General features: G+C 37.6%; 1 protein-coding gene across 2 annotated transcripts in view; it reads left to right on the top strand.

The window, feature by feature from the left end:
- Nucleotides 1-14,641, top strand: part of PREX1 (phosphatidylinositol-3,4,5-trisphosphate dependent Rac exchange factor 1) — a 231,675-nt gene that overhangs the window by 195,456 nt on the left and 21,578 nt on the right. For both annotated transcript variants that reach the window (XM_034413827.3, XM_034413826.3), the window contains exons 23-28: nt 2,054-2,215; nt 2,880-3,090; nt 4,555-4,831; nt 7,309-7,512; nt 13,546-13,634; nt 14,374-14,456. In XM_034413827.3, coding sequence (XP_034269718.1) covers nt 2,054-2,215; nt 2,880-3,090; nt 4,555-4,831; nt 7,309-7,512; nt 13,546-13,634; nt 14,374-14,456 — 1,026 coding nt within the window. The remainder of the gene's footprint in view (nt 1-2,053; nt 2,216-2,879; nt 3,091-4,554; nt 4,832-7,308; nt 7,513-13,545; nt 13,635-14,373; nt 14,457-14,641) is intronic.

Consider the following 14,641-nt stretch of genomic DNA (forward strand, 5'->3'; position numbering starts at 1 on the left):
ATATCTAGCAACTACTATATGAAAGGAGGAATCACAGTGCCTAGACTAAAGTTTGAGAAAAATTAATGGTTCTCTTACTGAGCTTTGGAAGCCTTTGATTAAGACCTATTCCCTGAACTTCTAGAAAAGGTTATAGAGTTGATACAGTAAACTGTAGAATTTGTGGTATGTGGAATGTATACCATTAATTGTCATGTTGTGGAGGATTTTTTTAAGCTAACCATCAGTCTGTTGACTAATCAGATCAACATGCTTTAAGTTCATCACCTAGCCCAGTAAATTCTTAGACTGTGGAAAATAGACTACCCACAATTACAAAAATTTAGTCAACTAGGTGACCTAGTGACTGTAATTCCACTCTTTGGAAAATAAACCCCATGAATTTTTGTTCTAAAGAAGTTTCTAGTGGATTGGTAGTTACATTGGCAGTATTTCATTCAGACTCTCAAATTAAAAGAAATGAGTACCAAAAATCAAGACGTAAGTTGGTTTTTCTTTTTAAAAAACAACCCTTTCCACCCCTCTGTGTTATGATTTAGTAAAATCTAATTTTGAATGCAGGGACTGTGTTACTTTCATTTATATGCTTCTGAAACCTTTTGTGGTTTAAGAGCGAAGCATAGTATAATAGAAGGAGGAGGACTTAAAAATTTAAGTATTTGCAGTTAGTGCAATTTCAATAGAAATATGTGTAGAGCATTAAACGTATTTAGTAGTAACAAGTAGGTGCTCTCACTGTGCATATCTAAAAATGTTGTTGCTCAGTTGGTATAGTGTTTTTTAAAATTTTAGTGGCGATGTAGAAATGTGATGGGAAGCAATGTTTGCAGCAAAGTGTAACAATCTTTCTTTCAATCATATTTATGGCCTAATTGCAAAAGTAACTAGTGACATATTTGTAGAGTATTTTTAGACTTTCCTTTTTCATAAAGGAATTCTAGTGTTAATAAAGACTAGGGAAATAGTAAGATCTGGTTGGAAATAGTGAAAAGGGGAAATTGCTTCTCCTGTGATCACAGTTTCCATGTTACACTTGTGATCATCAAGAGGCAATTGGAACATTTAAAACTTCTATTAAAAGTCACCCATCAGCAACAAGTCTGTTTAGTTATTTAATTAATATCTTTCTGTTCTATTTCCCATTATTGTAACTCTCAAAATAGATTACGACAATTAAAACAATAAATATAAACCATTAAAGGTATGAGATTCACTTTAAAAGGTGGAAAAGGAAGAGAAAACAAAAGCCATTCATGCGACATGCATACAGATGCTTAAAAGTTTTTGTGAACAGACATCTCACAAGGGGTTGGATGGCATCACAGTGGAAACCTGCCTGCATGAAGCTGCAGAAGGATTCTCTGTCCAAGCAGATAGAGCTTTTAATAAGATGAGACACTGCTTGAATTTATTTATTAAATTTATCTGCCATCCATCTCACAGTTGCAACAACTCTAGGTGGCTTACAAAATGATAATATAAAATGATCATTTAAAAAAAAAATAGAGACTAATAACCAAGAGGATAGATGACAGAGGGGTTGGGTACCTACTCTCTACCCCATCAGGACCCCCTGGTCCACCACCTCCACCTGGGCATTTTCCCGAAGGCCAGGAGGGTGGGCCTGACCTCACTTCCAGTAGCAGAATATTCCAAAGAATGGGGGCCACACACTCACACAGATTCTTTGGCAAACAGGACCTGAAGTTCCCTTTCTGGAACAAGTAGGATGAGCCAATCCTATTAGGGTAAGAGGACTATTTAGATATCCTGGACTCATGCCATTTATTTTAAGAAAGTTGGATCTTTGGTAAAAAACCATATCACGGGGCACCTAGTTCGGGAACAATGCATTCTGCTGAAGTGTGTACTCCTGTAGAAATATTAGCCCAAGCATATATTTTTTTTGGTTCAAAGGATGAAGGAATTATATTGACTTGATATGCTTTCTTTAGAAAGATGTCATTTTGTTGACATTCCAGTGCTATATGTCCTTAGCAACCTGTGTCACAATAACCCAACTGAGGAAATCTATATATTTTTCCTGCTTTAGATTTTGGAGGCTTTTGCAACAGACGACAGCAACTTTGTGAAGAATTGCAGGAGGCTCATGTCCCTCAGCAATGCAGTGGTCACCATGCCACAATATGAGTTCCGGCAAATTTGTGACACAAAGCTAGAAAGCATCAGCAGAAGAATTGCCAGTTATCAAGAGGTAGGATAATAATGCACAATCTTATGTGCCAAACAGCACAGTGATGACTTCAACTAGTATGCTTTCAGGACCTTAACAACAAGGTTTATGAGGGTAGGTGTGTACATATTCAATTACATATTTTCAATTTTCAATGGGTTTATTGTTTTTGTTGAGCAGGCAAATTCATAGTAGCATCTCATTATAGAACACCCACATTCATACACTGAGCAGCCTTTGCATATTCATATTAAATTGCAAAATTGAATTTCCTATTAATTACATATGTTTAGTCCCTAACTGCTTTATCCATCCAATAGGTGATTATTGACATTTAGCTATGTTTTTAAAACGTTGCAGTTACACATCTAAATCTATCTACTTTTTGTTTCTTTTAAGTGATCTTTTCAATAACATTGATTTGCAGATCAATATTCTGTCACAGCTGTTTTTATTCATATTCATGTTCTCCCCCAGGAATTTATGAGTATTTTGATTGTTACTTATGGATTTATGTAGTTCTTGTGAATATATTTTTCCCTCTTTGGATCTTTCTAATTATTGAAAACTGCCCACAGAACTTAATTACTCTGGTGGGTGAAGTGATTATAGAAGAAAAAAAGATCTCAGGTACATGTTATTTTATGAATTAATGTGCTCCTAATCCTCTTTTTTCTTGCTCTAGTTTGCAGATGAGTTGAAAATGAAAGTCAGCCCATCTTTCAAACGAGCCACAACAGAGCTTCACCCCTTGTGCAGCATGGATTTCTGCCCTACCAACTGCCACATTAACCTCATGGAAGTGTCATACCCCAAAAACACTACCTCAACGGGAAGGTCATTCAGTATTCGCATTGGACGGAAGCCTTCTATTATTGGACTTGACCCAGAACAAGGTGTTTAATAACAATAAGACCTTTCCCTGGAGTGAAATGATTGACTGGAATTAAGATTGCATTAAAAATAGTTCTGCTTAAATGTCAGACAGGCTTTGAAGTTTACATTGGAATATTTGACTGTCATATGAAGTCCATAGGCAGTCCAGAAACAATCCATGGAGAGGGAGTGAACATAGTTAATACCAGGGGTGGGATTCATCCCGGAGGAGGCCGTTTTCACCCTCCAGGAGGCTCGAGGAAAGCCTCCGGAGCATGGGGAGGGCAAAAAACAGGTTTACTGGAAGTACCGGAAGTACCAAAATAGGCCCGTTTCTGGCTTCCGGAGCCTAGGGGAGGCCGTTTTCATTGTCCTGGAGGCTTGAGAAAAGCCTCTGGAGCCTGGGTAGGGCGAACCCCCCCCTCCCCGCTGCCAAGGTGCAAGAAGCAGACTAGGCCACACCCCCATGGCCACACCCACCCAGCAACCGGGCAGAGAACTGATAGCTAACATTTTTCAATCCCACCCGTGGTTAATACCCTACACATGACAATAGCCAGAACGGAACAGATTTTCTGTTTTTATTTAGAACGAATGGTTTTCTTACCTTAAAAGATACTGAATGGCTAAAGAGTTCCATCATTGTGCATATCTCTTATGACCACCAGGCTTGGAATTTGTAAGCAGACAATTAAATAAAATTCATCTTAATTGCTGTTTTCTAATGCATTTTTCTGAGAAATTTCCTGTTGATGCAAAAGCTATTGAAATACTGGCACCAGGGAAGAGAGATTCATTGGTCTAATTAACTGTTAAGGGAGCTCTGGTAAGCTTCCATATATCTATTAGCTTTCTATTAGTTTCAACCATGTACATGTCACATATAAAATTCTGATGGTCTTGATGAATTTTGATGAGTCTTCAGAGGTTCTTCAATGGTTAGATAGAAAGTGTACAACAGGACCCTTTAACACTTTGTTTCTAAATTATGTCCATCAATCAATCTTGTTGTTTGCCTTTGTTATTTCACAATTGGTTGACATAAATTATATAGAAAGCTGCTGTATGCCAGACAGTCATTTGACTCAAATTAGCAACAGACCTTTAGTATTTTAGGGATGCTTTCAGATTTTTTTTGCATGCAAAACCTCTTCCTCTTTTTCATCATTAATATAGTAAATAGGAGTGTCTCAAGGAACTTCCCATGCTCTTCTGGGGTAAAGTATTTTTAATGGTCTATTTCCAACAGTCTGTACCGACACTCACCCCTAATCTTAAATCTTAGTTAATTATTTAAAAATTCCATCAAACATGCTCGGTTTTATTGCATTTTATTGTGCATTAAAAACAACCAGTTTAATAATAAGGTACTGTTGCTCAGCATATTTGAAAAAAAGCAGTTTATTTAGCATATTAAAATAACTCAAATGCTCATCTTTGAAAAGCTGTGGTTTAAGCTTGAACAGTTTTTTAATGTTTAACAGGAACCTTAAATCCCGTCTCATACACTCAGCATTGCATCACGACTATGGCTGCGCCATCATGGAGATGTTTGACTCCAGAAAATGAAGATCTCAACCCACATGGACAGTATGATGGTTACTATGGGCAAGAGAATGGAGGAACCACTCAAGAAGATAGAGGTCTTGCTTTTCTGTTGAAGCAAGAAGATCGGGAGATACAGGACTCCTACTTACAGCTCTTCAACAAGCTAGATGTAGCAGTTAAGGAAATGAAACAATATGTCCTTCAGATACATAAGTAAGTTGGATAGTGGGATTTCTTTGGAGGGGGTGTAGGGAGGTTTATAGGAGTAGAGGTAGTTCTCGACTTAGGACTATAATTGGGACCAGAATTTCCATTGCCAAGCAAGGCAGCAATGAAATTAATTCTGTCCAATTTTACAACCTTATTTTACCCTGCTTGTTAAGAGAATCACTGCAATTGTTAAGTGAAGAATATGATTGTTAAGCTTATTGTACTTCCCCCTTTGACTTTGCTTGTCGGAAGATGGCGGGAAAGATGGCAGATGCCAATCACATGACTCTGGCATGCTGCCACCTTTACAAATGCATGCCAATTGCCAAGGACCCAGAATTTGATCATTTGATGTGGGGATGCTGAAAACTGTTGTTAGTGTGAGGACTGCTTGTAAGTCACTTTTACAGTGCTGTTATAACTTTAAACAGTCCCTAAACAAATATTTGGAAGCCAAGAACTACCTGCGTATATATTGGTTTTATTGCTAGATTGTAAGCTGCCTAGAACTTAAGTTCTAAATTGGGATAGCTATACAAATGTTTTAAATACAATAAAGATAAATAAAATGGTTTGCTTTTCATGTTGATTTCTGACTCCAGGCAGGACACAGAATTAAATAACCTAGCAACACCATCTGTAATGGAGTCTGCCCATCACAGTCATAAGTCACGACTGATGCAATTTTATAACCTGTTTTGCAGTGGTTGTTAAGCAAACGAGGTGGCCATAAAGCAACTGCCACCATTTTTAATGAAACTGATGTTTCACTATGGGCACAGTTTTGCTGGAAGTAAGTGCCAAACTGTGTGCAAAATCGTCATAAAATAACACCAGGAGGCTGCAAGAGCTATAAATGCAGCATTGTTACCAAGTGCCCAAAATTTGGTCACATGACTGCAGGGGATGCTTAACCACTGGAATTTTGAATCTGAGGTTAGCCATGGTGGTGCAGTGGTTAAAGTGCAGTACTGCAGGTTACTTCTGCTGCCTGCCGGCTGCCTGTAATTTGGCAATTTGATTCTCACAAGGCTCAAGGTTGACTCAGCCTTCCATCCTTCCAAGGTTGGTAAAATAAGGACCCAGATTGTTAGGGGCAATATGCTGACTCTGTATACTGCTTAGAAAGGGCTGTAAAGCACTATAAAGCAGTATGTAAGTCTAAATGCTATTGCTATTGCTATAAGTAACTTCAAGATGGTCCATCATAACTCTGAACAGTTGCCAAGCAACTGTTACAATTCAAGGAGTACCTGTATTTGATTACAGGTTGTCAGAGAAATTCAATTCTGAGAAATTCAATTCAGTGCAGAACTAGAAACTTTCAGACAATTTTAATTACATCGATCTGGGAGGATGCTATCTGTCATCTTGTTTTTTTATTCCATGCAAAAGTGAGATTTTCCTTATGTAATTCATTTGAGTGGCTAAATCTTACATGCTTCACAAATATTTTGCAGAGATTAAAATGTACTCTTATTTCTATGTGTCTGTTATAAGCAAAAGCAGAGGTAGTCCTCAATTTACAACAGTTCATTTATTGACAGTTCAACATTACAGTGGTACTGAAAAAAGCGATTTATGACCATTTTTCACACGTATGACCGTTGCAGCATCCCCATGATCACATGATCAAAATTCAGATGCTTCGCAACTGGTTCATATTTATGATGGTTGCAGTGTCCTAGGGTCATTTGATCAGCTTTTGTGACCTTCTGACTAGCAAAGTCAATAGGAAATCCAAATTCACTTAACAACCACTTTACTAATTTAACAAATGCAATGATTCACTTAACAACTGTGGCAAGAAAAGTTGTAACAAATGTTTCACTTAGCAACATAAATTTTGGGCTCCATTGTGGTCATAACTCGAGGACTATCTATGTTTTCACGTGACTTTTTCTTCTCCCTGAATTTTTTTATAAAAATCTTTCACTTAATGAACTTCAGGTGTATCATTTGTCCTGCCTTTCTCTCCAAAACAGAATTTTCTCCAGGGTCAGTTATACAGTCTTTCTTCCATAATGCTTCCTCAATATATTTCAAGGTGATAAATTTAGATTATAATTGAGTTATAATTCATAAAGACTCGCAAGGGTTCAGCGCACATACTTATAGGTTGCCTCCTTGCAAGGTTGTGGCACGGTATCTAAAAGTTACTCAAAATGCTGACCGCAACAATTAAAACATAATCCATTAAATACTAGGACAAATAAGGTTGCCACCTTCATAGTTAAAATGAATAAACGCACAATTGAGTATCCTTAGGAGGATCATTTCAGAATAAAAATGCTTTCACTAAGTCCTAGCTTCAGTCAGCACTTTAATGCAGATGTTCTGTTTTTTTTTTAAAAAATGAAGTGCATATGGGACTTTACAAAACTCCATTCAATATGAGCCTATGTACCTTAGCAAAATAACTGTATCCCTCCTGGACATAGGTTTTACCTTTGTTATCATAACATTTTCTATACTTGCAGGCTTTTGTCGACTATCACAGAACCAACAGCAGAAGAATTATGTGAGCCTCCCTCCACAGAGGAGATATCCTCCACTTCTTTGGTTGCAGATGAAAGTGACATTGACAAAGCAGAGCATGGCATGAAGAAGGTGTGCTTCAAAGTATCTGAAGAAGACCAGGAAGACTCTGGGCATGATACAATAAGTTTCAGAGATTCCTACAGGTAAGCCCTGTGAAACCGTCTGCTTGAAAGGAAGTCAAATGATACGTAGAAGAAAATGAAGGGCAGCTAAGAAAGGGTGAAACTTCTGACAACCATATTCAGCCATTATTTTCATTATGGCTTTGAAAACAATTTTTGGAAACAAAGCATTATGGACTCTGCGTGTATGAACACATAATTGCTTAAAAATACATATTTGTGTGTTTGTGCCTGTTTGAGTTTTGTTAGAAAATGTCCTGTATGAGTACAGAATGTCCCTTTGTCCTCTACTATGTCTCTTATTGTCATGGAGGAATTCATACATACAGTACATACATAAAATATGCCCAAGTTTTGAACACAAAGAAATACCTCATGTATATTCTATAAGTCAGTGGTCCCCAAACTTTCTGGCTTTGTGGACTGGCGATGGTGGCGGGGTGGGGGCCGAAGGGATGGTTTTACACACACATCCGCCGCTTACACAAATGGAGCTTTGCGTTCTCGTGCACTCGCCCACCACTTATGTGGCCCAGACTGGGGACCCCAGCTATAAGCAAAAGAAAAAAAGGATGAAGTTTAAGGTTCACTATTCTTTAACTTCATCAGATGTGAATTTCTATATTATAGAGTTTATGTATCATTACATATAGTTTTTTCCACACAATATTCATGATCCTTCTAAATCTCTGCAGTGTTTCTTCTGATACAGAGTGCATGTAATATCCCTAGGCAAAGTTAGTTTGATTTTTTCAGGAACTTTTTTTAGTCCTATTCTCCCGAGGCAGAAAAGCATATCTGTCTTGTCAATTCCTGGAAAAGCACTGATTGCCTAAAATCAACTACTAGAATAATATCGTGTATATTATTATTCAGTATATAAATTTATAGGAACACTATTTCTATAGAATGGAGACTTGAATGTTTTACAGAGCACCATGGGACATTTGTGGTATGTTTGACCAGTCTGTAATTGTTGACGGTACGGCATGAATTTAAGTGTATCCTTTGCAAAGTCCTCCATAATTAGACATGGTTCATATGTTTGTCACAGGATCAATTTACAGCTTGGTTTCAAGGTTCAGGCAGGTCAGGTAAGGTCAGGAGGAAGAATTTTCCCCCTTTTATCCAGCAAAGTGAAACAGCTGGAAGGAGAGAATCTTTTGTGGGTTTTCCAGAAGTCTTTTAGTCTAAAACTAACCCAGCAGCTGTTGTTTGCAGAAGCAGTGATTTAGTTGTCTTATGTGTACAAACACAATCATCCACAGAAAACACAGACTAATTGAACTTTTGAATAATGATTACGTCAATCACAAGAAGGGCTGTATGACTCAAAATGATAGGCACCAGTCTGAGACAGTTGGAAGTACACAGAATGAACCACAGCCCTGCTGCTCGGGGGGAAAAAAAACCCCACAACCAGAAATGGTAGCAATGGTATTTTGTATTTTACATTTTCTGTGAACAAAGTCTGGGTCATACAAAGCATGAGCAGAGTAGAACAGAAGAAAATGTACTGCTTTGGAAAAAGCTGCCTTCTTAGAGGTTTCTTCATTTTGTAATTCAGAACTCTAGACAAAAAGACATTGTAGGCTTGAAATGTCCTTCTTTCCAGAAGTCCACTTGTTCAGTGTCAGAGGGTTCTTGTTTCATTTCTCTGGAATACATTACTACCATCACACAATTCTGCCCTTTTTCTTTTCCTTCTTTTTATGCAACAGTTCGAATAGCTGCTGCCCTGCTTAGGGGGAGAATAGGCTGTACTAAATGTATTCATTTAAAACTTTTTCAAACTCAGATTGCACACCTGTATATATATATATATATATATATATATATATATTATGCCTTGAGATGCTGGAGGAAAGGTGGGATATAAATCTAAATGCCTATGGAGATTCTCAGTTGTCCAAGTCATGGTTGTCCCAAAGGTGCTTTTTCAAGAGGCAACAGGATTTTCTTGTGTTTCTTTGAAGATGCTTTTCTTCTCATCCAAGAAGCTTCTTCAGCTCTGACTGGATGGTGGGGAATGGAAGGATATATAATATATATACATTATGCCACTCCCCACCATCCAATCAGAGCTGAAGAAGCTTCTTGGATGAGAAGAAAAATGTCTTCAAATCTAACAATATATAAAAAAATGTTCTACTTTACAATGAGGAGTCTTTTGCAGGTAGAACTACATAGTTGGCGTCTGGGTTGAAACTTTCAAAACAGGACAGCTGCAAAGACTTTTAAGATGTATAGCAATAGCAAGCTTGTGATCAACCAAGTAAAGAAGCTACATAGGACACCTAGTCACAGTTTTCGCTGTTCTGCTGCAAGGTGTTGCTTTTCTCTTTAAAGTCTAATAATTCTAAACGTGCAGCTATCCCTGCAAACTAGAATATGTACGTTTTGTGCAAAATTGTATTCCTTGGGTAAAATGTTTCTTCTTTGGAGCAGTGCGTAGCTCACCGTCTTATGATGGGTATAGTAGTAGAAAGGGAAAAGTTGGGGAATGGCAGGAATTGCCATGTTTAACTCCTAACAGGTTTAGCACTCCCTGGGCAGAATCAGTGGGTAGTTTATTGATTGATTTGATTTGATTTACGTTGCCACCCAACTCATATATGTGTCAGTTTGTCTAGATAGACCAGAAAAAGAACCACGACCAGATAATTCTACTTCATTGTAAAGCTTACAATTTTGAAAGTACAATTCTCTCACTATCTCCTTTCTAGTCTAAGAAACTGAGTCTATTGTCCAGTCTCCTATCTGACTGTTCCCTAGGAAGCATCTCCTCACTCCGTCTCCAGGGTCTTTCTCATATTCCGTACATATATGACTCTAGGTGACTCACAATAAAAATAGATATTTAAAAAATTAAATAAAGCATACACCGTATATAAAAAATAAGACCCACAGCAGTTGGAATGATAAAACATTCATTAGCATAGCCAGGAAACAGGCTCTGACGCACATCTGGGGCCCCAGGTTCGGGCACAAGACCAAGTTCTTAGAAGCTTGCAAAGGACCAGCTGGACTATGGCCAGTCTGACGTCCAAAGGAATAAAGTTACACAGGATGGATGCCATGGATTTGAGTTTCCTTGGTCAGGAGGCCTTACAGTATAACTCATGCCCTAGTCACTTCTTATTTGTACTAATGCAATTCCCTCTACGTGGAGATTGGTCCAAATGCAGCATGTTTTGTGCAGCTTGCCCATGTTACATTGCTGTTGTGTGAGCTACACTAACCCCTGGTTTCTTTTAGGGTACCATTCAAGGTGCCGGTTATTATCTTTAAAGCCCTGTGTAGCATAGGCCCAAATTATTTGAAGGACCTCTTCTTCCTGAGGACCTCTATCTATCCCACTAGATCAGGAGTGTCAAACTCGTGTCGTCACGGCATCGTCACGTGACGTATCGGGACTTTTTTCTCCTTCGCTAAACCGGGCAGGGACAGCATGTGACACATCCGGCCCGCGGGCTGCGAGTTTGACACCCCTGTACTAGAGTGAGTTTGCTCCAGATCTCCTTTGTTAAATGCTATCATCTGGTGGGAACTAGGAAGTGAACCTTTTTCATAGCTGTGACTCCCACATGGAACAGCCTCTCCCTGAGAAACGAAGGGCCTCTACTCTCCTTGCTTTCCAAAAGACCAGTAACATTTGTCTATTTTCTTAGCTATCAAGTGACGGAGCTGAGCCAAGCATTCTTTTTGTTCCTTAAGAGGGTACTGTTGTAGTGCTATTGGTGACCTAGTGTTTTTGTTGTTTGTATGTTTGTTAGCCACCAAGGGTTGTTTTATATCAGTGTTTGTCAACATCAGCCATTTTAAAAGGTGTGAGTTCCTGGGGAATTCTGGAAGTTGAAGTCCATACCTCTTAAAATGGTTAACATTGAGAAACACTGTTTTATATAATATGTACAGTTTTATGTTTCAATTTTACTTTACTTTACTTTTATTTAATTTGTATACCACCCTTCTCCCGAAGGACTCAGGGCGGTGAACAGCCAACAATAAAATACATACATACAAAATTTTAAAAAACAGAACTAAAATCGAATTAAATAATTTGGCCCAGACAGATTAAAACCCCAATCAATTTTAAAAATAAATGATAATGAAAAAAAGGCCACAAGGAGTAAAATAGTACAGTATTTCTTTTTTTGCAAGGACATCCCATGATTGCAGTTTACCACAATAGTTCTTCTTGGCTGAGTAGAATAGCAGTTACAAATTGAGATTGCTTTCACATCTGTTTCATAATTTAGAGGTTCCCAAACATGGTCACTTTTTAAACTTGTTATGAGCATGGCTATGCAGGTGGAGTGAATGTTTCTGCTGGCAAGAGAAATTTTGCTTTCTGTGAGCCAGAGCTAACATAAATGACTCTGAGGTGGAAGCCAAGAGCTGTCAATGTCTGTGGGAGTTTATAGAAAATTTTTAACGTGTTTTGCATCTGCACATTACATGGAGTGGGCCATAGCAATTTAGTGTGAAATGTTATTTCCTTTCCTTTCTAAATTTAAACCATTGATGTCATGAGCTCAAGATTTCTAGTCATAGGAATTAATGGTATTTATTTCCTCTTAAGAGCTGATCATTGCACAAATAAATGAGCACATTTTAATGCTTTAAATCCCTGGTTTTGGTAGTCTAGGAATATTTTGCAAAACAGCAGCAAACTACCTAACTGGCAGTGTGCCTCCACATTAAAGCTCAATGCACTATGAATATGTGTCAGTACCGATGAGTTTGATTTTATTCATTGTTTATGGCTCTTAGTTCTGCATCATGATTTGGTTAATGCTTTCTATTACTGAGAATAATCTGTCCTATATTACCGAGATCAAAGCAAATTCCTCAAGAGGCCATTACCTTTCAGATTTGGACAGAAATAAAAGTGAAATGAAAAATATACTTGAGACATAAACAGTTAAACATACTTGTTGCAGAACAACTGTTCAAGAATAACTTAAATATATTTTGATAGCTTTCAAATTGGAGAATAATATTTAAAGTTTACAAGAATGAGTAAAGAAGAGAATGTATTGACAAGGGTATATTATTATATCCTTTAATTTCTTGTATACATCTTTGGCTCTCTCTACCTGTATGTTGTATTCTGTTTAGAAATGGGAGAAAGAGATGTTTGGGGGAATGAAACATTATAAGTGGAAAGTTATTTTAAAAGAGATATTCTCTTTTGAAGAATGATTTCTGATTGAGTTATGGGTGCTCCATCATTGAAAGCTTTTGAGAAGAGACTGGACACCACTTGTTTGGAATGGTATAGGGTCTCCTGCTTGAGCAGAAGGTTGGACTAGAAGACTTCCAAGGTCCAGGGGTGAAATCCAGCAGGTTCTGATAGGTTCTGGAGAACCGGTAGTGGAAATTTTGAGCAGTTCGGAGAACCGGTAGCAGAAATTTTGAGTAGTTTGGAGAACCGGCAAATACCACCTCTAGCTGGCCCTAGAGTGAGGTGGGAATGGATATTTGGCAATATCCTTCCCCCAGGAATGGGGATTTTGCAGTATCCTTCCCCTGCCATGCCCACCAAGCCACACCACGCCCACCAAGCCACTCCCACTCCCGCTAGTAAAAAAATTTCGATTTCACCACTGCCAAGGTCCCTTCCAACTCTGTTATTCTGATATTTTTGGAATATATATTACTGAAAAGTAAGTCCCATTGCATATGGCAAGAATTTTCATTCAGATAAACAAGAGATGAATGGCTTTTCATATCATGTTTCATATCATGTTGGTTATATTAATTGGTTCTTATAGGACGTGGTTTCTAAAGTTCATGACGAACCATGACAGATTTAATATTGAATCTTTATCATGTTTAGCCATTCTCATCAAGAGTAATGTATTAATTCTGTAATGCATCTTCATCAGTAGAAGACAAAAGTATGAAAGATGGAAGTTCAATTTTAAAAAAATTACTAAAGGCCAATCATAATTCTTGGAGATGGATAAAATAGAAATGAATGAGTTCTCTCTATGTTCTCTTATCTCCCCCAAGCTATATATTATATCCCTTTGTTTTTCTTTTCAGTGAATGTAACAGCAATAGGGATTCAGTCCTTTCCTATACCAGTGTCCGGAGTAACAGCTCTTACTTAGGCAGTGATGAAATGGGATCAGGTAAGTAAATACTATATAGAAGTTTTCAACAAGGATTAAATGATACACCATCCTAGTATTTTCCAGATGTGTACAATAATAACTTCAGTCATTCCTGGTTAGCAGATTCAATAGTAAACAAAAGTAAAGAATTAAAGAAATGTAATTAATGTAGACTGCCAAGGAAATGCTCTGTCGGCATATTAGCACATTTAGGGCTCATACTGAGGATCTACTGCTTGCTATAATTTTTATGTATTTTATTTCTCAAAATGACATGAACAATGCCATCAGTTTCAAGGAATCTTGCCACTTCAGTTTGGCACATATTATTTATCCAGAGCTTGTGAAAAGGAGTTTCAGCAGCCCTATTAATTATAGGTGCTTCAACTAACTGCAGGATATCTGATGAATTTCCTTATTGTAGCTCACATAATTTGTTCCAAAAACATTTTTAGAAATGGGGCAAAAAATTATGTTCCCAATAAATGCAATTGTTTTTTTGCTTTTCAGTAAATGAATCTAATAGACTTGCTTTGTAAGGAAAAGATCATGTCTAAGAATTCAGGGGAAGCTGAGGAATTCATCAAAAGCTAGAAATTGGATAGGTAGATGGAAATATGAAGGGAAATGAACAAGGAGTGGAAAAAAGTATAGAGGATGAAAGAGAAAGAAAAAATGTGAGCAAATTTAAAGATCAGTGTGTGTTTGTGAAGTTCAGCATGCGAATAAAGATCAAAGTTTATTTATTTCATCTTAGGTGATGAACTTCCCAGTGATATGAGAATACCGTCAGACAAACAAGACAAGCTTCATGGCTGCCTTGAGCATCTTTTTAACCAGGTAAAGAGATTTTACCTTTTTATGGTTGTACAATGAATGTTATGGAGATTGTATTGGCAGATTCTGAAGGAGGGTTAGATTAGATATTCTGTCATTCAAGGCACCAAGCATTATTTAATGCAGCATATGGCTTCTAATACTAGTTGTCACTCCTTTGGAATTTCATAGTCCTGGCATGAAAACAC

This window comes from Pantherophis guttatus, chromosome 3 (genome assembly GCF_059756535.1).
Source record: "Pantherophis guttatus breed Tessera chromosome 3, ASM5975653v1, whole genome shotgun sequence".
NCBI lineage: Eukaryota > Metazoa > Chordata > Lepidosauria > Squamata > Colubridae > Pantherophis > Pantherophis guttatus.